We start from the raw sequence: 27,923 nt of genomic DNA, 5'->3' as shown, positions 1-27,923 counted from the left end.
GCAGAGGCACCTGAAAAATCAGGGATAAAACTATCAAATTGAACAAGGCCAAAATATCTCACATTTTAATGCAAGAACTGACAGGCATTAAAACATGTGTAACTCTGTGTTGTTGTCTGTTCACACTGCTATGCTTGATCTTGGCCAGGTCGCAGTTGTAAATGAGAACTTGTTCTCAACTAGCCTACCTGGTTAAATAAAGGTGAAATATTATTATTATTTTTTTAATTAAAAAAAATTGTGCCATTTCATATTTTTAGGTGTCTACAATTAATATTGAGCATTCATTGAAAACGGGTGAACATATTCACATCACAGATAGTCAACAATATGCCAGCTTTTTATTCAGACACTAGGAAACTCAAGTGCAGCATAGTCAAAATAAAATCTTCACATAAATACAATTTAAATATGGCCGATAGTTATATCACGTCAAAATGCCTTCAATATATTTTCTCTTACTTGGGGCCTCATCAGACTTGGTATAAGTTTGCTTTTATAGTTAAAATAAACATGTGAGCAATCTCTGAAGTTACACTAATACTTATTGCTAGTATAAAGCACCATAGTCTGCACAACTAAAAATGAATTCAAAAGGCACAGGATCTCTCTCAGATTGCACATTATTCTCTCCTGAATCCATCTCTCCATTGTCCCCACAAAACAACTTTGTCCTGACAATCCCTCTTGGCATGAAGCTCTTCATGTTTTTACTTGGAGACCACCAGCATGGGACATTATACACTCAGTGTATAAAACATTAGGAACACCTTCCTAATATTGAGTTGTACCCCCTTATTGCCCTCTGAATAGCTTCAATGGACTGCAGGGTGTCAAGCATTCACAGGGATTTTGCCCATGTTGACTCCAGTGCTTCCCACAGTTGTAAAGTTGGCTGGATGTTCTTTGGGGCAGTGGACCATTCTTGATACACACAGTAAACTGTTGAGCATGGTAAAACCCAGCAGCGTTGCAGTTCTTGACACACTCAAACTGATGGACCTGACACCAACTACCCTACCCCGTTCAAAAGGCAAATAAATATTATGTCTTGTCAATTCACCCTCTGAATGGCACACATAAACAATTCATGTCTCAATTGTCTCAAGGCTTAAAAATCCTTCTTTAATGTGTCTCCTCCCCTTCATCTACACTGATTGAAGTGGATTTAACAGGTGACATCAATAAGGGATTATAGATTTCAATTGGATTCACCTGGTCAGTCTGTCATGAAAGAGCAGGTGTTCCTAATGTTTTGTGCATTCAGTGTAGGTCCCTGGTTATGGATGCTTCAGTGCCTCCTGAGCCTGCTCTGCGTGCAAATAACAAATCACTTCCTCTGGTCGCCTCTTTTCTCCAGAGAAGATGCTAAACCTGGATAGGTACAATGAGAGAAATTAAGAATTTAGGTTACACCATGCAAAAAAAAAAGAAAAAAAAGCCATGACAATGCTACTACTAAAATACATCAATAAAATACATTGGTTACACTTCAGATTATTCATGAAGAGTGAGTGAGAACATTGAGTTCTCAGAGTGAGGACAAAAGCAGAATGAGAGCATGCATGAGGAAAAGTGCTAAACAAAAGGTTGGGGAAGTGCATAAGGTTTGCCCTGTCAGAGGGTAACATAGTTAGTCACTCCACTTTATTCAACAAATGAAGAGCTGTCAACCGTGAATATCCATGCTATGAAAAAATCCTAACTCATGCATATGTGGATTTGTACATGTAATAGTGAGTTGCTGGATTAGTATATTGGCAAAAGAGGTGACCATTTTTAATGATTGTGGCATCTTCTATGATGAGCTGGTTCAAGGTCTACACATGATCAGCCAATAAGAATACTCCCACATCATGCACACATGATCACAAGGAAGTATTGCATTTGAGATGACAGGCGTGGAGGGGCTTTGGCACAGTGACGGTGCTTGGCTCACCAACAATGACATCACAAAAAGAGATGAAATAAATGTAAAAGTTCATACACAGGACATAAGTCGTCTGATCGGCTGTAACGTTGGATCGTCTGCAATCAACCCTGCTGCTACCATCGGCATTACTGCAGTGAATATCCTGTCCAAAGAAGTACAGATGAAGAGACATAAGCGGGAAAAAAAGTAGTCCGAGTTTTGGTGCAAAGTGACTTCTTCGCAGCACCCAGATTGGCAAAGGAGGCAAGCCACATCTAGACGAAGTAAGCTACTTAAATAATTAATAATAAACTATTTATTTATGGAGTGGTCATTTTTCTTCTCTTCACAATTATTTGTAAATTACCTTAAATACATTATTATGGTAGTTGGAAAAAGTCACAGAATGGTGCGGAAACTTTATCCGTTCAACCTGGTCCTTCTACAAATATAACATTCCCAAACAAGCATTGTGGAAATTAATTTGTCATTATTTGTTTTAGTGCTCACGCAAGCATATTGGTCAGAGACATACATATATAAAAGGTAGGTTTCCATCCAATTGTCATGCGAATATTCTAAAATCCGCATAAAAACAATTTTCCCACCAGACATGTATTTCCATCAAATGTACTTGTTGGTGATAAAAGTATTTACGTGACGATGTAGTGCACATAAATACATTTTGCGTTTAAATTCCCATGTACCGAATAAAAAATAAAAGTTAAATGGGTTTCCATCGCATTTTCAACTGTACTGATGGATTCTCAAACAAAAATGTGTTATTTAGCGAGTCTGTGTGTACTCTGGTATTGGCACGTGCGCTCTAGCCAACAGCTCGCAGATAGTGCTCGTATTTCCTACATGAGGAGATTATCATGGACAAAAGACCAAGATTTGACAAAAGGCAGCCAAGCATCGATGATCATGTCACCAGAGTAAGACCCTCAATATTTATTGTAAAGGAGCATCAAGCTCTTTCACTACCCTGTGAAGTTCATAATAATTTAATAACTCATCTGTATCCTAATAAACGGACTGCTCATAGTGGGAGGACCACACGTCATCGCTTGACTCCAAGTTTACTTTGATATGATAGTTATTATACCAATATTGGCGCATAAAAGCGTTTCCACTAACATTTCTCCCATAATACATTTTACCGACACAAAAAGATCCCACCTTGTCTATTGTATTTTGTCGAGATTTTGGAAGTTTACCGACAATTTGTTACCATCAGGCCTGTCATAAACATTTTCTATCCAACATGTACTTCACTTACATTAAAAAGGTTGGATCAAAACCTGGTTAATAGCTAGGTTTCCACCCAATTAGAAATATTTTTATGTGAATATTCTAGAGTCCGCATGAAGATAATATGCACATTTTCCCAACAGTGGTGTTTCCACCAAACTAACTTGAGGATAAAAATAAGTGTGTATTTTCATGTACCGAATACAAATCTAAAGTTCAATATGTTTCCATCACAATTTTCAACTCTACCGATAGTTTTGTCACAAAAACTGTTGTGTTAAATTGCAAATGTTCCTACTCTGGTCTTGGCACGTGCATTCTAGCCAACAGCTCACAGATATAGTGCAGGTAGGCTTGTCTACATGATGAGATTATTATGGATAAGAGCAAGAATATTCTTATGAACCGTTTTTCTGGGTGATTTGTGTTGTTTTATTTGTGTGTTTGTATTCTAATGTGTGTGTATATATTTACACAATATATACAAAAGTATTTTGACACTAGAGGTCGACCATTCTGATTTTTCAACGCAGATACCGATACCGATTATTGGAGGACAAAAAGGCAGATTTTTAAAAATGTATTTGTAATAATGACAATTACAATAATAAGTGAACACCTATTTCTACTTAATATAATACATCAATAAAAATCAATTTAGCCTCAAATAATGAAACATGTTCTATTTGGTTTAAATAATTCAAAAGCACAGTGTTGGATAAGAAAGTAAAAGTGCAATATGTGCCATGTAAAAAAGCTAACGTTTAAGTTCCTTGCTCAGAACATATGAAAGCTGGTGGTTCCTTTTAACATGAGTCTTCAATATTCCCAAGTAAGAAGTTTTAGGTTGTAGTTATTATAGGAATTATAGGACTTTTTCTCTCTATACCATTTGTATTTCATATACCTTTGACTATTGGATGTTCTTATAGGCACTTTAGTATTGCCAGTGTGACAGTATAGCTTCCGTCCCTCTCCTCACTCCTACCTGGGCTCGAACCAGGAACACATCGACAACAGCCACCCTCGAAGCAGTGTTACCCATGCAGAGCAAGGGGAACAACTACTCCAAGTCTCAGAGCAAGTGGCGTTTGAAACGCTATTAGCGCGCACCCCGCACACAAGCTAACCATTTCACATCAGTTACACCAGCCTAATTTTGGGAGATGATAGGCTTGAAGTCATAAACAGCTCAATGCTTGAAGCATTGCGAAGAGCTGCTGGCAAAACGCACGAAGGTGCTGTTTGAATGAATGCTTACGAGCCGGCTGCTGCCTATCATCGCTCAGTCAGACTGCTCTATCAAATAATAGACTTAATTATAACATAATAACACACAGAAATACGAGCCTTTGGTCATTAACCTCTCTGAACCACCCATCCCGGATCCGGTATAATTGTCATCATAAAAATAGTGCCCCCTAGCTTCAAGAGGTTTTAATATGGTCGAATCCGGAAACTACAGTTTCGAAAACAAAACGTTTATTATTATCGCATATACCCACCCTGACACTGCGTGCAATGAATGCAAGAGAAGTGACACAATTTCACCTGGTTAATATTGCCTGCTAACCTGGATTTATTTTAGCTAAATACGCAGGTTTAAAAATATATACTTCTGTGTTTTGATTTTAAGAAAGGCATTGATGTTTATGGTTAGGTACACGTTGGAGCAACGACAGTCCTTTTTCTGCGAATGCGCACCGCATCAATTATATGCAACGCAGGACATGCTAGATAAACTAGTAATATCATCAACCATGTGTAGTTAACTAGTGATTATGATTGATTGTTTTTTATAAGATAAGTTTAATGCTAGCTAACAACTTACCTTGGCTTCTTACTGCATTCGCGTAACAGGTAAACTCCTCGTGGAGTGCAATGAGAGGCAGGTGGTTAGAGTGTTGGACTAATGTTAGTTAACTGTAAGGTTGTAAGATTGAATCCCTGAGCTGACAAGGTAAAAATCTGTCGTTTTGTCCCTGAACAAGGCAGTTAACACACTGTTCCTGGGCAGTCATTTAAAATAAGAATGTGTTCTTAACTGACTTGCCTAGTTAAAAAAAAAGAAAAATCGTCCAAATCGGTGTCCAAAAATACAGATTTCCAATTGTTATGAAAACTTGAAATCGGCCCTAATTAATCGGCCATTACGATTAATCGGTCGACCTCTAATTGACACCCCTTCAAATGAGTGAATTCGGCCATTTCAGCCACACCCATTGCTGACAGGTGTGTAAAATCGAGCACACAGCCATGCAAACGTATGTAGACAAACGTTGGCAGTTGAATGGCCCGTACTAAAGAGCTCAGTGACTTTCAACGAGGCACCGTCATAAGATGCCACCTTTCCAACAAGTCAGTTCGTCAAATTTCTGCTAGAGCGTTCCGTCAACTGTAAGTGTTGTTATTGTGAAGTGGAAATGTCTCGGAGCAACAAAGGCTCAGCCGCAAAGTGGTTAAACCACACAAGTGAAGCCCGTAGCATGAGAAAATAATCTGTCCTCGGTTGCAACACTCACTACAGAGTTCCAAACTGCCTCTGGAAGCAACATCAGCAAAATAATTGAGTCGGGAGCCTCCTGAAATGGGTTTCCATGACCGAGCAGCCGGACACAAGTCTAAGAACACCATGCGCAATGCCAAGTGTCGGCTGGAGTGGTGTAAAGCTTGACACCATTGAACTATGGAGCAGTGGAAACGCATTCTCAGGAGTGATGAATCACGGTTCACGATGAGAGGAGAACACTACCTGCCCCAATGCATAGAGCCAACTGTACATTTTTGTGCTTTTGGTCATGTAGTGTGTATATTTTGTGTTTAATGTGTATTTTATATTGTATTATACAGGGTACATTTGGAAAATAGACCTAGGTCTCAATGTCTTCCCTGTCAAAATAAAGGTTAAATAAAAATACCAAAAAATTGTCAAAAACGGTAGTCAAGCATCAATCATGTCACCAGAATAAGAACCTCGATATTTACTGGAAAGGAGCATCAAGATCACCTTGCACTTTCACCACCCTGTGAAGTTAATTTATTTAATCTGCCTGGTTTCTCGAGTCGTAGTGGGAGAACCAAAGGCATTTCCAACGCCATTTCTTGCATAATTAATTTTACAGACACAAAAAGATCCCACCATTTCGAAAGAAACAAATTATTTGTCTACATTACCATTATTTATTATGACCGAAAAGTCCTGTTTCAATCACAGCTGTCATGATGACTTTACTTGCATAAAAACTAGATGGAAACGTGGTTAGTGACAACCTTGTTTGAAAATGTCAGAGATTGTGGGAATGATAGGCTGTGCACCTATATGTGTGTGGCCTGAGCACATACCATCAAGAGAGATGGAGTGGGGTAGCTGAGGAGTTTTGGCGTAGGTCTAGTGGGCCTCAGTACTTACAGACGTTTGATTCCTGAGTCAGGCTGTTCAGTGGCTGCAGGCTGTGACTGAAGTGATGGATCCAAGTTGATGCCGTATATCTCATTCTCCAACTCCTCACTGAGGCAGGGAGAAGGGATTAATTTAAAGAATGTGGACTTGTATTATGAGCAAATGCAACAAATGAAAAGGATAGTGGGATGCAACATCATTAGTAAATATACAGTTGAAGTCAGAAGTTTACATACTCCTTAGCCAAATACATTTAAACTACAATTCCTGACATTTAATCCTTGTAAAGATTCCCTGTCTTAGATCAGTTAGGATCACCACTTTATTTTAAGAATGTGAAATGTCAGAATAATAGTAGAGAGAATGATTTCAGTTTTTATTTCTTTCATCACATTCCCAGTGGGTCAGAAGTTTACATACACTCAATTAGTATTTGGTAGCATTGCCTTTAAATTGTTTAACTTAGGTCAAATGTTTCAGGTAGCCTTCCACAAGCTTCCCACAATAAGTTGGGTGAGTTTTGGCCCATTCCTCCTGACAGAGCTGGTGTAACTGAGTCAGGTTTGTAGGCCTCCTTGCTCGCAAACGCTTTTTCAGTTCTGCCCACAAATTTTCTATGGGATTGAGGTCAGGGCTTTGTGATGGCCACTCCAATACCGTGACTTTGTTGTTCTTAAGCCATTTTGCCACAACTTTGGAAGTATGCCTGGGGTCATTGTCCATTTGCAAGACCCATTTGCGACCAAGCTTTAACTTCCTGACTAACGTCTTGAGATGTTGCTTCAATATATCCACTTAATTTTCTGTCCTCATGATGCCATCTATTTTGTAAAGTGCACCCCGTCCCTCCTGCAGCAAAGCACCACCACAACATGATGCTGCCACCCCTGTGCTTCACGGTTGGGATGGTGTTCTTCGGCTTGCAAGCCTCCCCCTTTTCCCTCCAAACATAACAATGGTCATTATGGCCAAACATTTCTATATTTGTTTTATCAGACCAGAGAACATTTCTCCAAAAAGCACGATCTTTGTCCCCATGTGCAGTGGCAAACCAGAGTCTGGCCTTTTTATGGTGGTTTTGGAGCAGCGGCTTCTTCCTTGCTGAGCGGCCTTTTAGGTTATGTCGATATAGGACTTGTTTTACTGTGGATATAGATACTTTTGTAACTGTTTCCTCCAGCATCTTCACACGGTCCTTTGCTGTTGTTCTGGGATTGATTTGCACTTTTCGCACCAAAGTACGTTCATCTCTAGGAGACAGAACGCGTCTCCTTCCTGAGCGGTATGACGGCTGTGTGGTCCCATGGTGTTTATACTTGCGTACTATTGTCTGTACAGATGAACGTGGTACCTTCAGGCATTTGGAAATTGCTCCCATGGATGAACCAGACTTGTGGAGGTCTACAATTTTTTTTCTGAGATCTTGGCTGATTTCTTTAGATTTTCCCATGATGTCAAGCAAAGAGGCACTGAGTTTGAAGGTTGGCCTTGAAATACATCCACAAGTACACCTCCAATTGAGTCATATGATGTCAATTAGCCAATCAGAAGCTTCTAAAGCCATGACATCATTTTCTGTAATTTTCCAAGCTGTTTAAAGGCAGAGTCAATTTAGTGTATGTGAACTTCAGACCCACTGGAATTGTGATACAGTGAATTATAAGTGAAATAGTCTGTCTGTAAACAATTGTTGAAAAAATGACTTGTGTCATGCACAAAGTAGATGTCCTAACCGACTTTCCAAAACTATAGTTTGTTAACAAGAAATTTGTGGAGAGGTTGAAACTTCCGACTTCAACTATACATGTGCACTGAACAAAAATATAAATGCGACATGTAAAGTGTTGTTACCATGTTTCATGAGCTGAAATAAAAGATCCCAGAAATGTTCCATATGCAGAATAAGCTTTTTTCTCAAATTTTGTGCACAAATGTGTTTTTTTCCGGTTAGTGAGCATTTATCCTTTGTTAAGATAATCCATCCACCTGACAGGTGTGGCATATCAAGAAGCTGATTAAACAGAATAACCATTACACAGGTGCACCACTGCACCTTGTGCTGGGGACAATAAAAGGCCACTTTAAATTGTGCAGTTTTGTCACATAACACAATGCCACAGATGTCTCAAGTTCAGGGATTGTGCAATTGGCATGCTGACTCTAGGAATGTTGCCAGAGAATTCAATGTTAATTTCTCTACCATAAGCCAACTCCAACGTCATTTTAAAGAATTTGGCAGTACGTCCAACCAGCCTCACAACCGCAGATCACATGTATGGTATCGTGTTGGCGAGCAGATTGCCGATGTCAAAGTTGTGAACAGAGTGCTCCATGGTGGCGGGGGGGTTATGGTTTGGGCAGGCATAAACGTTGGACAATGAACACAATTGCATTTAATCGATTGCCAATTTCAATCAACAGAGATACCGTGACGAGATACTGGGGCCCATTGTCGTGCCATTCATCTACTGCCATCACCTCATGTTTCAGCATGATAGTGCATGGCCCCATGTTGCAAGGACTTGTACACAATTCCTGGAAGCTGAAAATGATCCAGTTCTTCCATGGCCTGCATACTCAGACTGTCACCCGTTGAGCGTGTTTGGGATGCTCTGGATCGACATGTATGACAGCATGTTCCAGGTCCGGCCAATATCCAGCAACTTCGCACAGCCATTGAAGAGGAGTGGGACAACAGTCCACAATCAACAGCCTGCTCAAATCAATGCGAAGGAGATCACACTGCATGAGGCAAATGGCAGTCACACCAGATAGTGACTGGTTTTCTGATCCACGCCCCTACCTTTTTTTAAGGTATCTGTGACCAACAGATGCATATCTGTATTCCCAGTCATGTGAAAACCATAGATTAGGGTCTAATTCATTTATTTCAATTGACTGATTTCCTTATATGAACCGTAACTCAGTAAAATCTTTTAAATTATTGCATGTTGCGCTTATATTTTTGTTCAGTATAGTAATAACATAAGATTCAGTTGAAGGGGTATTAAAAAGTGATGATAAATCCCTAGTCCCTCAACTCCAGGTTATTATTTTTTTGAAATGTTTTTATTCACTTTGTTTTTTCACATAGCAGATTTCATATCATGTAACCTTTTGTAATAGATGAGCTCCTCTCTCAGCATGAACACTTGAGCTTTGAGTTCGTTCCTCTCCTTCAGGACGTCCCGTAGCTCCTCGAGGGTGAAGTGGGGCCTGTCGGACTCCTTCTGGTCCAGGACATCAGGTTCCTCCTCCTGGTCCTTGTCACACAGCGAGAGGACAGGAGGGCTCTCTTCTGACTCAAAGCACTGTGCCAGGAATTCATGGTCACTTCTGCATTCCGCCCAAAAAGAATTGTGTACGATGGAGGCTGCTGATGCTAGTACCAAGGACTGGATTTGGGAAATAGCACGGTCACTTACAGTGCTATGACAGGCTTTGTGAGCAGTGGCAATGATACTCAATGGCTAATCTACAAGGTTGACTGACCCTCCTTGGGTGGATGTCATGTTATTGTGTTCTTGTCAATAGGGAACTTAAAACCCTGTCATTTGGGTATAATCTTAACTCTATAAGGTGAAGCGTACAGATATGTAATGGTGTCTTAAAGAGAAATGTAATGGACTTGATCAGGTAGGGGGTTGTAGCTGTGGTTACCTTGGCCGATACTGGTGTAAGCACTGTCATCACAGACTTTGAGGGGGATGGTTCCTCCTCGGCTGACCTCTTCATGTCCAGCTCCCACTCTTTGCGCTCCTCCTTCAGCCTTGCCACCTCCCGACGCAGGGCCCCGAGCTCCTGCTGGCGCGCCTGGGACATAGCCTCCAGCTCAGCCTTCTGTTGGATCACTGCCTTGCCCTGTGCCTCTACCACACTGATCCTGTGTCGCAGGTCCAGGTTGATCTTCATCAGATGGTGCTGCTGCAGCTGAAGCTATAAGGGGAGGAAGGAGTCCGTTTAATCCTACCCATTTATCTGTAATGAACTGATGGAAACAGTGTCCAGATTGTTGGTGGAAGTGGTTGTCCTCCTCAGGCAAGACGAGACATCTATGTGCTGAAGCATTAGGCTACAGACAGTAGGAAGCCTAGGAGGGATGTGTTATGTAGTTCAGGGAGTGTGGAATGCTACTAGATGAAAAGAGACAAGCCTCACCGCCTCCAGGTCCTCGTTCTTGAGGTTCAGCTCATGGTCCTTATCCCGGATCTCATCCCTCTGTTTGTCTACCACCTTCTTTAGCTTCTTCATCACCTGACACTCTCTCTCTGACACATCTGTCCAAGATATACACACATACAGCCCACACAGGCATTAATACATAAACATACACTACCGTTCAGAAGTTTGGGGTCACTTTGAAATGTCCTTGTTTATGAAAGAAAAGCACATTCTTGTCCAATAAAATAACATCAAATTGATCAGAAATACAGTGTAGACATGGTTAATGAAAATGTGAAATTACCATTGTAGCTGGAAACTGCTGATTTTTAATAGAATATCTACATGGGGTACAGAGACCCATTATCAGCAACCATCACTCCTGTGTTCCAATGGCACGTTGTGTTAGCTAATCCAAGTTTATCATTTTAAAAGGCAAATTGATCATTAGAAAACCCTTTTGCAGTTATGTTAGCACAGCTGACAACTGTTGTTCTAATTAAAGAAGCAATACAACTGGCCTTCTTTAGACTAGTTGAGCATCAGCATTTGTGGGTTCGATTACAGGCTCAAAATGGCCAGAAACAAATAACTTTCTTCTGAAACTCATCAGTCTGTTCCTGTTCTGAGAAATGAAGGCTATTCCATGCGAAACTGAAGATCTTGTACAACGCTGGGTACTACTCCCTTCACAGAACATAGCAAACGGGCTGTAACTAGAATAGAAAGAGGATTGGGAGGCCCCGGTGCACAACTGAGCAAGGGGACAAGTACATTAGTGTCTAGTTTGAGAAAGAGACGCCTCAAGTCCTCAACTGGCAGCTTCATTAAATAGTACCAGCAAAACACAGTTCTCAACAGTGAAGAGGTGACTCCGGGATGCTGACCTTCTAGGCAGAGATCCTCTGTCCAGTGTCTGTGTTCTTTTGCCCATCTTAATCTTTTATTTTTATTGACCAGTCTGAGAAATGGCTTTTTCTTTGCAACTCTGCCTAGAAGGCCAGCATCCCGGGGTTGCTTCTTCACTATTGATTGTCACGTCTGCTCCTCCCCTCCGACGTCGCTAGAGTACTAAATCAAATCAAATCAAATTCAAGTTACATTTATTTGTCACATACACATGTTAGCAGATGTTTATGCAAGTGTAGCGAAATGCTTGTGCTTCTAGTTCCGACAATGCAGTAATAACCAACGAGTAATCTAACCTAACAATTCCAAAACTACTACCTTATACACATAAAGGGATAAAGAATATGTACATAAAGATATATGAATGAGTGATGGTACAGAACGGCATAGGCAAGATGCAGTAGATGGTATCGAGTACAGTATACACATATGAGATGAGTATGTAAACAAAGGGGCATAGTTTAAAGTGGCTAGTGATACATGTATTACATAAAGATGCAGTAGATGATATAGAGTACAGTATATACATATACATATGAGATGAGTAATGTAGGGTATGTAAACAAAGTGGCATAGTTTAAAGTGGCTAGTGATACATGTATTACATAAAGATGCAGTAGATGATATAGAGTACAGTATATACATATACATATGAGATGAGTAATGTAGGGTATGTAAACATTATATTAAGTATCATTGTTTAAAGTGGCTAGTGATATATTTTACATCAATTTCCATCAATTCCCATTATTAAAGTGGCTGGAGTTCTGATGGCCTTGAGATATAAGCTGTTTTTCAGTCTCTCGGTCCCTGCTTTGATGCACCTGTACTGACCTCGCCTTTTGGATGATAGCAGGGTGAACAGGCAGTGGCTCGGGTGGTTGTTGTCCTTGATGATCTTTATGGCCTTCCTGTGACATCGGGTGGTGTAGGTGTCCTGGAGGGCAGGTAGTTTGCCCCCGGTGATGCGTTGTGCAGACCTCACTACCCTCTGGAGAGCCTTACGGTTGTGGGCGGAGCAGCTTTCCTGAAGTCCATAATCATCTCCTTAGTTTTGTTGACGTTGAGTGTGAGGTTATTTTCCTGACACCACACTCCGAGGGCCCTCACCTCCTCCCTGTAGGCCGTCTCATCGTTGTTGGTAATCAAGCCTACCACTGTAGTGTCGTCCGCAAACTTTATGATTGAGTTGGAGGCGTGTATGGCCACGCAGTGGTGGGTGAACAGGGAGTACAGGAGAGGGCTCAGAACGCACCCTTGTGGGGCCCCAGTGTTGAGGGTCAGCGGGGTGGAGATGTTGCTACCTACCCTCACCACCTGGGGGCGGCCCGTCAGGGAGTCCAGTACCCAGTTGCACAGGGCGGGGTCGAGACCCAGGGTCTCGAGCTTGATGACGAGTTTGGAGGGTACTATGGTGTTAAATGCTGAGCTGTAGTCGATGAACAGCATTCTCACATAGGTATTCCTCTTGTCCAGATGGATTAGGGCAGTGTGCAGTGTGGTTGAGATTGCATCGTCTGTGGACCTATTTGGGCGGTAAGCAAATTGGAGTGGGTCTAGGGTGTCAGGTAGGGTGGAGGTGATATGGTGCTTGACTAGTCTCTCAAAGCACTTCATGATGAAGGAAGTGAGTGCTACGGGGCGGTAGTCGTTTAGCTCAGTTACCTTAGCTTTCTTGGGAACAGGGACAATGGTGGCCCTCTTGAAGCATGTGGGAACAGCAGACTGGGATAAAGATTGATTGAATATGTCCGTAAACACACCAGCCAGCTGGTCTGCGCCTGGTCTGCGCATGCTCTGAGGCCGCGGCTGGGGATGCCGTCTGGGCCTGCAGCCTTGCGAGGGTTAACACATTTAAATGTTTTACTCACCTAGGCCTCCCGGGTGGCGCAGTGGTTAAGGGCGCTGTACGCAGCGCCAGCTGTGCCATCAGAGTCCTGGGTTCGCGCCCAGGCTCTGTCGTAACCGGCCGCGACCGGGAGGTCCGTGGGGCGACGCACAATTGGCCTAGCGTCGCCCGGGTTAGGGAGGGCTTGGTCGGTAGGGGTGTCCTTGTCTCATCGCGCACCAGCGACTCCTGTGGCGGGCTGGGCGCAGTGTACGCTAGCCAAGGTGGCCAGGTGCACGGTGTTTCCTCCGGCGCATTGGTGCGGCTGGCTTTTGGGTTGGATGTGCGCTGTGTTAAAGAAGCAGCGGCTTGGTTGGTTGTGTATCGGAGGATGCATGACTTTCAACCTTCGTCTCTCCCGAGCCCGTACGGGAGTTGTAGCGATGAGACAAGATAGTAGCTACTACAACAATTGGATACTACGAAATTGGGGAGAAAAAGGGGTCAAATTAAAAATAAAAATAAAAAATTGTTTTACTCACGTCGGCTGCAGTGAAGGAGTATTGTCCTCAAAGCGGGCAAAAAAGTTATTTAGTCTGCCTGGGAGCAAGACATCCTGGTCCGTGACGGGGCTGGTTTTCTTTTTGTAATCCGTGATTGACTGTAGACCCTGCCACATACCTCGTGTCTGAGCCGTTGAATTGCGACTCTACTTTGTCTCTATACTGACGCTTAGCTTGTTTGATTGCCTTGCGGAGGGAATAGCTACACTGTTTGTATTCGGTCATGTTTCCGGTCACCTTGCCCTGGTTAAAAGCAGTGGTTCGCGCTTTCAGTTTCACGCTTGGGAATGTTTTAATCGTTGCTATGGGAACGACATCTTCAATGCACTTTCTAATGAACTCGCTCACCGAATCAGCGTATTCGTCAATGTTGTTGTTGGACGCAGTGCGGAACATGTCCCAGTCCACGTGATGGAAGCAGTCTTGAAGTGTGGAATCAGATTGGTCGGACCAGCGTTGAACAGACCTGAGCGCGGGAGCTTCTTGTTTTAGCTTCTGTCTGTAGGCAGGGAGCAACAAAATGGAGTCGTGGTCAGCTTTTCTGAAAGGAGGGCAGGGGAGGGCCTTATATGCGTTGCGGAAGTTAGAATAGCAATGATCCAAGGTTTTACCAGCCCTGGTTGCGCAATCGATATGCTGATACAATTTAGGGAGTCTTGTTTTCAGATTAGCCTTGTTAAAATCCCCAGCTACAATGAATGCAGCCTCAGGATATGTGGTTTCCAGTTTGCAAAGAGTCAAATAAAGTTCGTTCAGAGCCATCGATGTGTCTGCTTGGGGGAGAATATATACGGCTGTGATTATAATCGAAGAGAATTCCCTTGGTAGATAATGTGGTCGACATTTGATTGTGAGGAATTCTAAATCAGGTGAACAGAAGGACTTGAGTTCCTGTATGTTGTTGTGACCACACCACGTCTCGTTAACCATAAGCATACGCCCCCGCCCTTCTTACCAGAAAGATGTTTGTTTCTGTCGGCGCGATGCGTGAAGAAACCAGCTGGCTGCACCGATTCCATTAGCGTCTCTCGAGTGAGCCATGTTTCCGTGAAGCAAAGAACGTTACAGTCTCTGATGTCCCTCTGGAATGCTACCCTTGCTCGGATTTCATCAACCTTGTTGTCAAGAGACTGGACATTGGCGAGAAGTATGCTAGGGAGTGGTTCGCGATGTGCCCGTCTCCGGAGCCTGACCAGAAGACCGCTTCGTTTCCCTCTTTTACGACATCTTTGTTTTGGGTCACAGGCTGGGATCCATTCCGTTGTCCTGGGTGAAAGGCAGAACACAGGATCCGCTTCGGGAAAGTCATATTCCTGGTCGTACTGATGGTGAGTTGACGTTGCTCTTATATTCAGTAGTTCTTCCCGACTGTATGTAATGAAACCTACGATTACCTGGGGTACCAATGTAAGAAATAACACGTAATAAAAAATAAAAAAACTGCATAGTTTCCTAGGAACGCGAAGCGAGGCGGCCATCTCTGTCGGCGCCGGAAGTAACTAACCCCCGGTCCTGGGATTCATCATTACGCACACCTGGCACTCATCACTACGCACACCTGTGATTCATTATGATTCAAACCTGGACTCCATTACCTATATAATTTCCTCCTCTTTATATGTCACTCTCCCAGGTTCACTCACCAGTTGGTATTGTTATTGCGTTTTGGTCTCCTTCCCAACATCCCGGAGGAATATCAGGATCTAAGGGAGGTATTCTCCAAGACCCTCACCACCTGTTGCCTTCCTCATCGCCCCTGGGACTATGCCATTGACCTGTTTTCCGGTGATACACCTCAGCGCAGACGCATCTACCCTCTCTCAGAGGCTGAGACCCAGGCCATGGAGGACTACATTCAAGAGGTGCTCCAACAGGGTTTCATCCGCAGGTCCACATCCCCTGCATCAGCTGGTTTCTTCTTCGTGGCCAAGAAAGAGGGTGGATTACGCCCTTGTATCGATTACCAATCGTGGTGATGTCATTGGACTCAATGACATCACCACAAAGTATCGTTACCCTCTTCCGCTGGTGCCGTCAGCCATCGAGCAGCTCCGCGTGGCCCTGTTCTTCACCAAACTGGACCTGTGGAGTGCCTATAATCTCATTCGCATCCAGGAGGGGATGAGTGGTAGACTGCGTTCAGCACGATGTCTGGTCACTACAATTAATTGGTTATGCCCTTTGGCTTAGCCAACGCTCCGTCAGTGTTCCAGGAATTTGTCAACGAGGTGTTCAGGGACATGCTCGGACGTCAGGTGTTTGTACATCGATGACATCCTGATCTTCTTGACCAACCTGGAGGATCACATCACTCACGTTCGAGCAGTCCTGGAATGCCTCTTGGCTAACCACCTGTTCGTCAAGGCAGAGAAGTACCAATTCCACCAGAGGGCTGTCTCCTTCTTGGGCTACCAAATCAGCCTGCAGGGAGTGAGGATGGAGGACAAGAAGGTAGATGTGGTAAGGTCATGGCCAGTCCCAACCACTATCAAGGGGTTACAACGGTTTTTGGGGTTAGCCAACTTTTACCGCTGCTTCATCAGGAACTTCAGTGTTGTCGCCGCCCCTCTCTCCTCAAGGGTGGGCCTCATAGGTTGGTTTGGTCTCCAGCAGCCGACAAGGCCTTTTGTCTCCTCAAGGGGCGTTTCACCTTCGCCCCCTTGCTAAAACACCCAGATCCCACGCTACCTTTTGTGGTTGAGGTAGATGCATCGGATGTGGGTGTGGGGGCAGTTTTGTCACAAAGACAGGGGGACCCACTAAAATTGTATCCTTGTGCTTCCTAATCCAATTAACTGTCCCCCGCAGAGAGGAATTACGACGTCGGCGATCGGGAGCTCGTGGCGGTGAAGTTGGCATTAGGAGTGGAGACACTGGCTGGAGGGTGCCAAGGAACCATTCGTCATCCTCACCAACCATCGGAACCTTGAGTACATACGCGCCAACCCAGGTGGGCCCTCTTCTTCACCAGATTCGACTTCACGCTGACCTATCGCCCAGGTTTTAAGAACATCAAGGCCGATGCCCTGTCCCGTATCTACAATTCGGGAGAGACTCCTGGCCAGAAGGCACCCATAATCCCCTCCTCCAGAGTCGTGGGTCCAGTGGTTTGGGATGTTGATGTGGACATCTGCCAGGCTCTAGAGAGGGAGCCCGCATCCCGGAATTGTCCTCCCGCACGCATCTACGTTCCCACAGGGATAAGGGATCGGCTGCTGACCTGGGCACACACAGCTGTCGTTGCTGGACATCCAAATAGTTTTGCACCATCCATTCCATCACCGAGAAATACTGGTGGCCCACCTTGGTGCAGGATGTTAGGCGGTATATCAACTCCTGTTCCGAGTGTGCTCAAACTAAGTCCCCCCGGAATGCTTCAACAGAGAAGCTCCTGCCACTTCCCGTGCCTCTGCGACCTTGGTCCCATCTATCCATTGACTTTGTTACTGATCTTCCCCTTCTGATGGTTTCACCACTATTCTGGTGGTAGTGGATAGATTCTCCAAGTCATGTCATTTAATATTTATTCCCGGTCTTCCCACTGCTCTCCAGGTTGCTGAGGTACACGCATCTTCCAGAGGCACCTGGTAGCATGTAGGTCGAATGACACTTCAATGTATAAATCAGTTCCACTTATGGTGCATCACCTGACCACGTCTTCCTACTGGATTTAGATGCAGCTGGAAATTCAGGTGTTCTTGCCACTGACATGGTGATCAGAGACCCTGTGTTGCCAGCAATGCTATACTTTCTGTAGTGTATGTTCTTCGGCTCTGTCTGTTACACACCAATAACACATCACCTCAGATCTTCTGCACTCAAAACATATACCTTGTTATGAGGCATTTGAGTTTAATTGTAGGAGTGCACAATTAAATCACCCTAAATGACATTGACTTGTCAAGTTGCTAATCACTATGACTACTGTTAAAATATCATAAGTGGTCCTCTGTGGATCAGTAGAGCCACTATCCGAGTGGCTACTCCTGGCTAACATCTCTGTCCCAAAGCAAGAAACAGTTAGCCTAGAGCTAGCCTCGAGCTAGGCCCATCTCTCGGCTAGCCGAAGAGGTCCTTAGGCCAATTCTTGGGCTACAATACCGATTTTGCCAATTGGCCTGGACCCTTTTACTGCCGACACGGAGCCCCGCCGATCCATCACAACTGGTATACAGACGAATCAACAAGCGAACATGTTAGGATGTCGCCGAAGAACCATCTACTTGCCCCGGCCCACTAGCTTTTCTGAACGCTGTGTCCCCTGCTCGCCTAGCGTAGTAGTGACTACCAAACGCCACCCTGACTCACCTATTGCTGCTCTTTTGACCCTATGATCACTCAGCTACACAGCTGACGCCCCCTGGACTGTTTCAATAACACAGTACATTTTGTTTACCTGTCAGCCCCAGCCTCAAACTCAGGTCCTGTATGTACCTAACTAACCCGCTCTGCCCATTCATCGACATTTACCCGTTGTTGGCTTAGCTCTCCTGATCAACCTGTGTTTGCTTTATGCCTCTCTCTAATGCCAATATGCCTTGTCTACTGCTGTCTTGGCTAGATCTTACTGTTTTATTTCACTGTAGAGCCCTCAGGCCCGCTCAAAATGCCTTAGATAGCTCTTTTGTCCCACCCCACACACATGCGGATACCTCACCTGGCTTAACTGGTGCCTCCAGAGACAAAACTGCTCTCATTGTCACTCAACGCCAAGGTTTACCTCCACTGTACTCACATCCTACCATACCCTTGTCTGTACGTTATACCCTGAATCTATTCAACCATGCCCAGAAATCTGCTCCTTTTATTCTCTGTCCCCAACACACTAGACGACCAGTTCTTAAAGCCTTTAGCTGTACCCTTTTCCCCACTCCTCCTCTGTTCCTCTGGTGATGTAGAGGTTAACCCAGGCCCTGTAGCCCCCAGTTCCACACCTATTCCCCAGGCGCTATCTTTTGTTGATTTCTGTAACCGTAAAATAATTGCTTTCATGCATGTTAACATCAGAAGCCGCCTCCCTAAGTTTGATTTATTCACTGCTTTAGCACACTCTGCCAACCCTGATGTCCTAGCCGTGTCTGAATCCTAGCTTAGGAAGGCCACCAAAAATTCTGAAATTTCCATCCCCAACTACAACATTTTCCACCAAGTTAGAACTGCCAAAGGGGGTGGAGTTTCAATCTACTGCAGAGATCGCCTGCAGAGTTCTGTCATGCTATCCAGGTCTGTGCCCAAACAGTTTGAGCTTCTACTTTTAAAAATCCACCTTTCCAGAAATCAGTCTCTCACTGTTGTCTCCTGTTATAGACCCGCCTCAGCCCCCAGCTGTGCCCTGGACACCATATGTGAATTAATTGCCCCCCATTTATCTTCAGAATTTGTACTGTTAGGTGACCTAAACTGTGATATGCTTAACACCCCAGCCATCCTACAATCTAAGCTAAATGCCCTCAATCTCACACAAATTATCAAGGAACCTACCAGATACAACCCTAAATGTGTAAACACGGGAGACCTCATAGATATCATCCTGATCAACTTGCCCTCTAAATACACCTCTGCGGTCTTCATTGCCTGTGTCCGTAATGGGTCCGCGGTCAAACGACCACCCCTCATTACTGTCAAACGCTCCCTAAAACACTTCAGCGAGCAGGCCTTTCTAAATCGACCTGGCCCGGGTACCCTGGAAGGATTTTGACCTCATTCCATCTGTAGAGGATGCCTGGTTATTCTCTAAAAGTGCTTCCTCACCATCTTAAATAAGCATGCCCCATTCAAACAATGTAAAAATAAGAACAAATATAGCCCTTGATTCACTCCACACTTGCCTGCCCATGACCAGCACAAAAACATCCTGTGGGGCATACTGCATTAGCATCGAATAGCCCCCGCGATATGCAACTTTTCAGGGAAGTTAGGAACCAATGTACACAAGCAGTTAGGAAAGCAAAGGCTAGCTTTTTCAAACAGAAATTTGCATCCTGTAGCAAACTCCAAAAGGTTCTGGGAACTGTAAAGTCCATGGAGAATAACAGCTCCTCCTCCCAGCTGCCCACTGCACTGAAGCTAGGAAACACTGTCACCACCGATAAATCTACGATAATCAAGAATGTCAATAATCATTTTTCTACGGCTGGCCATGCTTTCCACCTGGCTACCCCTACCCCGGTCAACAGCTCTGCACCTCCCACAGCAACTTGCCCAAGCCTCCCCATTTCTCCTTCACCCAAAACCAGATAGCTGATGTTCTGAAAGAGTTGCAAAATCTGGACCCCTACAAATCAGCTGGGCAAGACTAGTCCATCTCTTTCTAAAATGATCCGCTACAATTGTTGCAACCCCTATTACTAACCTGTTCAACCTCTGTTTCGTATCGTCTGAGATCCCTAAAGATTGAAAAGCGGCCGCGGTCATTCCCCTCTTCAAAGGGGGAGACACTCTAGATCCAAACTGTTAGACCTATATCCATACTGCCCTGCCTTTCTAAAGTCTTAGAATGCCAAATTAACAAAACAGATCACCGACCATTTCGAATCCCACCGTACCTTCTCCACTATGTAATCTGGTTTCTGAGCTGGTCATGGGTTCACCTAAGCCACGCTCAAGGTCCTAAACGACATCATAACCGCCATAGATAAAAGACAGTACTGTGCACCCGTCTTCATCGATCTGGACAAAGCTTTCGACTCTGTCAATCAACGCAATCTTATAGGCAGACTCAATAGCCTTAGTTTATCTAATGACTGCCTCGCCTGGTTCACCAACTACTTCTCAGAGTTCAGTGTGTCAAATTGGAGTGTCAAACTGTGTCAAACTGTTATCTGGACCTCTGGCAGTCTCTATGGGGGTGCCACAAGGTTCAATTCTCAGGCCTACTCTTTTCTCTGTATACATCAATGATGTCGCTCTTTCTGCTGGTGATTCTCTGATCCACCACTATGCAGACGACACCATTCTGTATACTTCTGGCCCTTCTTTGGACATTGTGTTAACAAACTTCCAGATGAGCTTCAATGCCATACAACACTCCTTCCATGGCCTCCAACTGCTCTTAAATGCAAGTAAAACTAAATGCATGCTCTTCAACCGATCGCTGCTCGCACCCGTCTGCCCGTCTAGCATCACTACTCTGGACGGATCTGATTTTGAATATGTGGACAACTACAAATATCTAGGTGTCTGGTTAGACTGTAAACTCTCCTTCCAGACTCACATTAAGCATCTTCAATCCAAAATTAAATCTAGAATCGGCTCCTATTCTGCAACAAAGCATCCTTCACTCATGCTGCCAAGCATACCCTGGTAAAACTGACTATCCTACCGATCCTTGACTTCGGTGATGTCATTTACAAAGTAGCCTCCAACACTCTACTCAGCAAATTGGATGTAGTCTATCACAGTGGCATCTGTTTTGTCACCAAAGCCCCATATACTACCCACCACTGCGACCTGTATGCTCTCGTTGGCTGGCCCTCACTTCATATTCATCCCCAAACCCACTGGCTCCAGGTCATCTATAAGTCTTTGCTAGGTAAAGCCCTGCCCTTTGTCAGCTCACTGGTCACCATAGCAGCACCCACCCGTAGCACGTGCTCCAGCAGGTATATCTCACTGGTCATCCCCAAAGCCAACTCGTCCTTTGGCCGCCTTTCCTTCCAGTTCTCTGCTGCCAATGACTGGAACGAATTGCAAAAATCCCTGAAGCTGGAGACTTACATCTCCCTCACTAACTATCATTAGTGGTCAGAGCAGCTTACCGATCATTGCACCTGTACACAGCCCATCTGTAAAAACCCACCCAACTACCTCATCCCCATATTTTTTTTTTTTTTTTTTGCTCCTTTGCACCCCAGTATCTCAACTTGCACATTCATCTCCTGCACATCTATCACTACAGTGTTTAATTGCTAAATTGTAATTATTTTGCCACTATGGCCTATTTAATCTTAATCTTAATCTTATTACATTTGCACACACTGAATATAGATTTTTCTATTGTGTTATTGACTGTACATTTGTTTATTCCATGTGTAACTCTGTGTTGTTGTTTGTGTCACACTGATTTGCTTTATCTTGGCCAGGTCGCAATTGTAAATGAGAACTTGTTCTCAACTGGCCAACCTGATTAAATAAAGGTGAAAAAATAAAAAAATTAAATGGATGATCGAGAAATGTGACATATCATACTAAATTATGCCCCTGAGCAAGGCAGTTAACCTACTGTTCCCCGGGCGCCTAAGACGTGGATGTCGATTAAGGCAGCCCCCAGCACCTCTCTGATTCAGAGGGTTAAATGCGGAAGACACATTTCAGTTGAATGCATTCAGTTGTACAACTGACTAGGAGTCTCAGATTTACTTAAAGAATAATACGAAATGCTCTGAGACCACGTTGCTGCTAAATACCACTCTGTGCTGCACATACCCTCCTGTCTCTGTAGGTCCTCAGTCACAGGTGAGTCTTTTAGGGACAGGCTCTTCCGAAGGCTCTTATTCTCCACCTGCAGTTGTGTGATCTGAGACAGCAGGTCTTGGGCCTCCCCTCTCCACACGTCTTCCACCAGCTCCAACTCCTGGGGGATGCGTCAACCGCACGCACGCACACACACACACAGACACAGTTGAAGTTGGAAGTTTACATAAACCTTAGCCAAATACATTTAAACTCAGTTATTCACAATTCCTGACATTTAATCCTAGTAAAAATTCCCCGTCTTAGTTAGGATCACTACTTTATTTTAAGAAATGTCAGAATAATAGTAGAGAGTGATTTATTTCAGATTTGATTTCTTTCATCACATTCCCAGTGGGTCAGAGGTTTACATACACTCAATTAGTATTTGGTAGCATTGCCTTTAAAATGTTTAACTTGGGTCAACGTGTCGGGTAGCGTTCCACAAGCTTCCCACAATAAATTGGGTGAATTTTGGCCCATTCCTCCTGACAGAGCTGGTCTACCTGAGTGTACCTGGGGATATTGTCCATTTGGAAGACCCATTTGCGACCAAGCTTTAACTTCCTGACTGATGTCTTGAGATGCTGCTTCAATATATCCACATCATTTTCCATCATGATGCCATCTATTTTGTGAAGTGCACCAGTCCCTCCTGCAGCAAAGCACCCCCACAACATGATGCTGCCACCCCCGTGCTTCACGGTTTTAATGGTGTTCTTCGGGTTGCAAGCCTCCCCCTTTTTCCTCCAAACATAACGATGGCCATTATGGCCAAACAGTTCTATTTTTGTTTCATCAGACCAGAGAACATTTCTCCAAAAAGTACGATCTTTGTCCCCATGTGCAGTTGCAAACGAGTCTGGCTTTTTTATGGCGGTTTTGGTGTAGTGGCTTCTTCCTTGCTGAGCGGCCTTTCAGGTTATGTCGATATAGGACTCGTTTTACTGTGGATATAGATACTTTTGTACCCGTTTCCTCCAGCATCTTCACACGGTCCTTTGCTGTTGTTCTGGGATTGATTTGCACTTTTCGCACCTAAGTTTGTTCGTCTCTAGGAGACAGAACGCGTCTCCTTCCTTAGCGGTCCCATGGTGTTTATACTTGCGTACTATTGTTTGTACAGATGAAAGTGGTACCTTCAGGCATTTGGAAATTGCTCCCAAGGATGAACTAGACATGTGGAGGTCTACAATTATTTTCTGAGGTCTTGGCTGATTTCTTTTGATTTTCCCATGATGTCAAGCAAAGAGGCACTGAGTTTGAAGGTAGGCCTTGAAATACATCCACAGGTACCCCTCCAATTGACTCAAATGATGTCAATTAGCTTATGAGAAGCTTTTAAAGCCATGACATAATTTTCTGGAATTTTCCAAGCTGTTTAAAGGCACAGTCAACTTAGTGTATGTAAAATTCTGACCCACTGGAATTGTGATACAGTGAATTATAAGTGAAATAATCTGTCTGTAAACAATTGTTGGAAAAATTACGTGTGTCATGCACAAAGTAGATGTCCTAACCGACTTGCCAAAACTATAGTTTGTTAACAAGAAATTTGTGGAGTGGTTGAAAAACGAGTTTTAATGACTCCAAGCTAAGTGTATATAAACTTCTGACTTCAACTGTACATACATAAATACATACACAAAGGTATAGCATCTTTAACTTTTTAATTCTGCATAATTGCACATAAAACAAAGGTGTCGTTGATTAAATGCCAAGCTAAAAAGACTGGTTGAAAAAGATGGCGGACAAATGAAGAGGTCTTACTCTGGCCGTTTACCATTGAAAAAAATTGTTAACAGTTGTGGTCAACTTAAGTGGTGGCTCTCCCATAGACGCCAATGCGTCTCTTCGTGCAAGGAAACGATGCATCACCAAACAAGAGCATGGATTCATGGCCAGGCTAAATCAAATGGCGGACTACAACATGGTGGCTTATATGAATGAAAGGCTGATGACACAAGTAGCTCAACTATTCCAACAGCAGCAGCTACAACAGAGTGCTTCAACGCCTGCACTGGAACGAGCGATGGGCGTTATCCAGCAAGACAGAATGAGCTCTCCGTAAATTGTATGGAAGTTATCTTAGCATTCTCATATATGTTACATGAAATAGGTGTGAATATCATGCATAAACTTAATTTCATGTTTTTTCTTTGTCATGGCTCAGGAAGTCTGCACAACGCCTGTGTACTGGGTCTCCTGATCAGTCAGCTGAGATTAAGGTGCATAGATGAAGAGTGGAGCAGATTTTGAAGGTGAGTAGTCTCATAAAGACATAGATGGACTGACTGTAACATAATTCTACATCTTACAATTTTCTCAAGGATTTTGATGCATATAACCATTGCTAATACACCACTCTCCTTCCGCCTCTCCTTCCAGTTCTCTGCTGCCAATGACTGGAACGAACTACAAATATCTCTGAAACTGGAAACACTTATCTTCCTCACTAGCTTTAAGCACCAGCTGTCAGAGCAGCTCACAGATTACTGCACCTGTACATAGCCCATCTATAATTTAGCCCAAACAACTACCTCTTTCCCTACTGTATTTATTTTGCTCCTATGCACCCTATTATTTTTATTTCTACTTTGCATTCTTCCACTGAAAATCTACCATTCCTGTGTTTTACTTGCTATATTGTATTTACTTTGCCACCATGGCCTTTTTTTTTTGCCTTTACCTCCCTTATCTCACCTTATTTGCTCACATCGTATATAGACTTGTTTCTACTGTATTATTGACTGTATGTTTGTTTTACTCCATGTGTAACTCTGTGTTGTTGTATGTGTTCAACTGCTTTGCTTTATCTTGGCCATGTCGCAATTGTAAATGAGAACTTGTTCTCAACTTGCCTACCTGGTTAATTAAAGGTGAAATATATATATATTTTTAAACACTGACTCCTCAGATGCAAGTTGAGACTGGTTCCACAGCTTTTAGTGATTGCTTCTTCAGCTTTTTGCTGTTGTTGAGATTCCAGGGTTCAAGACTGTTTCTTTATTGAGTAGAATAACTTATTGTCTTCTGTAATTTCATAGGCTCTGGCCAGTCGGTCAAAAGAACTCTCTGCTAAAGAGGAGCAGCGATTTGTGGGGGCAGCTGAAGACATGATGTCTGATGTGGAGACAGACCCAGATCTTTTCAAACTTCTCCACCCTGACACTCCCCTGAGTTTGAGGACCTGATTGCATCAGCAGACCAGAGAAGGGCCAAGCGTGCTTACGGGGACAAAAAATCTCCATCAGAATGAAAACCGGAGCAACAGTCCACGTCCACCGCAGCCCTACCCAAAACATCTGATTGTACAATAAACCGTAATCAACTGCAAATCAAATTCTATTTGCCACATGCGCTGAATACAACAGGTATTGCATCATCACCTTACAGTGAAATGCTTACTTACAAATCCTTAACTAACAATGCTTTAAATATGATTTTAGGGCCTTCCTCTGACACTGCTTGGTATAGAGGTCCTGGATGGCAGGAAGCTTGGCCCCAGTGATGTACTGGTCCGTACATACTACCTACCCTCTGTAGTGCACCTCGGCCCCCTCAGGAGGCTGAAAAGATTTGTCTCTGGCCCTCAGCTCTACAGCTGCACCGTTGAGAGCATTTTGACTGGCTGCATCACCGCTTGACAGGCAACTAACTACAAGGCACCCGACCACAAGGCGCTACAAAGGGTGGCGAGTATGGCCCAGTACTTTACTGGAGCCGAGCTCCCTGCCATCCAGGACCTCTATACCAGGCGGTGTTAGAGGAAAGCCCCAAAATAATTCTGACTGCAGCCACCCAAGCCATAGACTGTACTCTCTGCTACTGCACATAAAGTGGTACCAGTGCACCAAGACTAGAACCAACAGGACCCTGAACAGCTTCTAGCCCCAAGCCTTAAGTCTACTAAACAAGGCTGCTAAATAGCTAATTAAATGGCTACGCGGACTACCTGCAACTCTCTTGTTCTGACTCCATGCACACACACACTACAGATGCCCACACACACTTAACACGCACACACATGCATACTGCCGCCACTCACACGCACAAGCTTTCAATTACCACATATACTGCTGCTGTTAATCTATCCTTTTGCCTTGTCACGTCACCCCTACTACATGTACATACTAGCTACCTCAATTACCTCGTACCCCTGCACATCGACTTGATACTGGTACTCCCTATATATTATAGCCATGTTATTTCTACTTATTGTTATTCGTGTCACTATTTCTTTTTTTAACTCTGCATTTTTGGACCAGTAAGCATTTAACTGTTAGTCTACACCAGTTGTTTACGAAGTATGTGACAAATCAAACTTATTTTATTTGACCAGACTTTATGAACTCTTCACACCTGTTTCTCAAAACTTTTTGCACCGACCCACCGTTACATAAACACACACGGAACATTACCCCCTTATCTTTTCTTCCCTTTATATCGTTTATGGTGATACATGTATTGATATTGTGTATTTGTTTTTTATAAATGTGTATTGCACTGTTAGTGCTTGCAATTTATTCGGTGTATATTTAATTTTTTACTTTTGTCTTATGTTGTACACTTTATGTATGGAGTCTGACAAGAGGGTGGGGGCTGTAACAACCTACAGTTAGTTAGTTCCCTTACCCAACTGTCGGTGGAGAAAAAAGCTTTTGAGTGTTCAGATTAAACATCTACATTCTCCCGACTGGCATGGAAGTGGTTAGTCTTTAGAGTAGTAAGGATAATTAAGAGTCTGAAACCAGGGTATTTGGTGCAGTGTGGCTCCAGCATGTGTAAAACATTTCTTACGTAACTTTTGTCAACATGCTCTTGCGCAATGTGACACCGAGTGTCAGAGAGCAGAGGAATGTCATGAAAAGCCCATACTTGGTGTAGTAGGCTACTCTTCGTGTTGCACACGTGAGCTAAATATTTCGGTAAACACACCTTTTGATGTAGCTGCTCTTTCTTCAATCTGTCATTCCGTTCCATTCGCAACCTGTCCAGCTCACGCCGTAGCTCCTCCGTCTCTGGGTTGATATTGTTTCGGGTGACCAGCACCTCTAGAACTTCCAGAACCCGGACCACTTTGGGCATTAGCCGCAGTGAAGCCTCGCATCCAAACTGATCGATAATGCGTTCAAACTCTTGTCCCACAACCGCGGCAATGTCATAGACGTCCATAACGGTTAACTCCGTAGCGTTTTTGTCCAGGGGTGTTCCGAAGTCTTCCATGTCTGTTTCTCCCCTCCGAAATCAACAAGGACAGTTATCTGACAGTTATTATTGTGTAACGTTTGTAGTACGATCTAGGCCTACTTCTTATAGCTATTCTTTCCGATATTTTTACAACTCTTTAAATGTAGGCCTAATTCTCAACTTCCAGATTCCCCAGAGTGCAATCCAATACCTATCACGAACTATGAACGTCCTGTGTAGCCCACTGCGCATGTC

The 27,923-nt window shown here is 43.7% G+C and overlaps 1 protein-coding gene across 6 annotated transcripts; it reads right to left on the bottom strand.

Annotated features, from left to right (window-relative positions):
• Positions 1–324: 324 nt before the first annotated feature.
• On the bottom strand, positions 325–27,923 carry LOC139389401 (RILP-like protein 1). 6 transcript variants are annotated; one of them, XM_071136128.1, is made up of 8 exons: positions 27,417–27,923; positions 22,452–22,599; positions 10,725–10,843; positions 10,227–10,502; positions 9,681–9,961; positions 6,576–6,674; positions 1,988–2,075; positions 325–1,374 (listed from the first exon to the last, which is right to left on the bottom strand). In XM_071136128.1, the coding sequence occupies exons 1-8, from the start codon at positions 27,702–27,704 to the stop codon at positions 1,369–1,371; spliced, it is 1,305 nt and encodes a 434-aa protein (XP_070992229.1). In that variant the 5' UTR covers positions 27,705–27,923; the 3' UTR covers positions 325–1,368. The 6 variants fall into 6 exon arrangements, with proteins under 6 accessions (XP_070992229.1, XP_070992234.1, XP_070992230.1 ...); XM_071136133.1 differs by having other exon boundaries at positions 9,681–9,877; positions 27,417–27,906; XM_071136129.1 differs by lacking the exon at positions 1,988–2,075 and having other exon boundaries at positions 27,417–27,920.

This window comes from Oncorhynchus clarkii, chromosome 30, assembly GCF_045791955.1.
Source record: "Oncorhynchus clarkii lewisi isolate Uvic-CL-2024 chromosome 30, UVic_Ocla_1.0, whole genome shotgun sequence".
In the NCBI taxonomy this organism is placed as follows: domain Eukaryota; kingdom Metazoa; phylum Chordata; class Actinopteri; order Salmoniformes; family Salmonidae; genus Oncorhynchus; species Oncorhynchus clarkii.
The sequence above is the reverse complement of the archived record's forward strand: the minus strand, read 5'-3'. Positions and strand labels throughout refer to the sequence as shown.

Bases quoted from the DNA above. Each gene is read 5' to 3' on its own strand.
- LOC139389401 (XM_071136128.1), bottom strand. From the start codon at position 27,704: ATGGAAGACTTCGGAACACCCCTGGACAAAAACGCTACGGAGTTAACC. The intron at 22,600-27,416 runs GTGTGTTTACCG...CGCATCCCCCAG, and splicing joins AAGAGCAGCTACATCAAAAG to GAGTTGGAGCTGGTGGAAGA. The intron at 2,076-6,575 runs GTAAGTACTGAG...TTCTTTGGACAG, and splicing joins GACTCAGGAATCAAACGTCT to GATATTCACTGCAGTAATGC.